Source organism: Eimeria mitis, genomic scaffold (genome assembly GCF_000499745.2).
Source record: "Eimeria mitis Houghton genomic scaffold, Emh_scaff251, whole genome shotgun sequence".
Lineage (NCBI taxonomy): Eukaryota > Apicomplexa > Conoidasida > Eucoccidiorida > Eimeriidae > Eimeria > Eimeria mitis.
The window spans coordinates 7,035-7,808 of NW_013570851.1; the positions used below are offsets into that span (position 1 = coordinate 7,035).

The 774-nt window shown below is 54.1% G+C and overlaps 1 protein-coding gene across 1 annotated transcript in view; it reads right to left on the minus strand.

Annotated features, from left to right (window-relative positions):
• Window positions 1-774, minus strand: part of EMH_0005340 (oxysterol-binding protein, putative) — a gene marked incomplete at both ends in the record, with an annotated part of 12,791 nt that overhangs the window by 6,311 nt on the left and 5,706 nt on the right. The window contains 2 exon segments of the mRNA XM_013497169.1: window positions 24-172; window positions 408-689. Coding sequence (XP_013352623.1) covers window positions 24-172; window positions 408-689 — 431 coding nt within the window.

Sequence of the window (774 nt, forward strand, 5' to 3'; positions counted from 1 at the left end):
ACCCTAAACCCTAAACCCTAAACCCTAGTTCTACCAGGTTAAGGAGCTCGCAGTACTGCAGGTCCTCGCATTGTCTCTGTAGGAAACTCGTCGGCTCGTTGAAATATACGGGCATCGCAATGCGGCTCAAATCGCGGCCGATGCAGTCTTTCAGCACAGACCACAGGTTCACCTGCGCAGAAACCCTAAACCCTAAACCCTAAACCCTAAACCCTAAAACCCTAAACCCTCGATTCAAACGACTCCAAGAGCTCCAAAATGCCCATAAGAGGAACGGCGCAATCTTCGCCTAGCCTCAAACACTGTGCCCCACCAAACTCAAAACCCTAAACCCTAAACCCTAGATCCCAAACCCTAAGGCGTAAAGGTGCTGGCAACAGCAACGAGGGTTTAGGCTTTGGATGTACTTTAAACTCCGTTCGTGGCTTCGGCAGCGCCAGTCGCTGGTCTGGGGTCGCTCCGCCAATATGAGGCGCAGCAGCAGCGAGAGTTGCTGCTGCGTTTGCTGCAGGAGAGAATGGGGGCCCAACGAAGTTATTAATGTCGCTGCTGCTGCTGCTGCTGCTTGTCGTTGCTTGTGATGCCCCCGAAGAGCTCTCACGCGACTCCGCCTGCTGCTGGTCTTGCTGTTGCTGCTGCTGCTGTGGAGCAGCAAACCCTGCGGACTCTCCTGTGTCATCTTCGGGGAGCTGCAACCAGCCGCAACAGGAGCAGCAGCAAGACCAACCCTAAATCCTAAACCCTAAACCCTAAACCCTAAACCCTAGAGGCGAA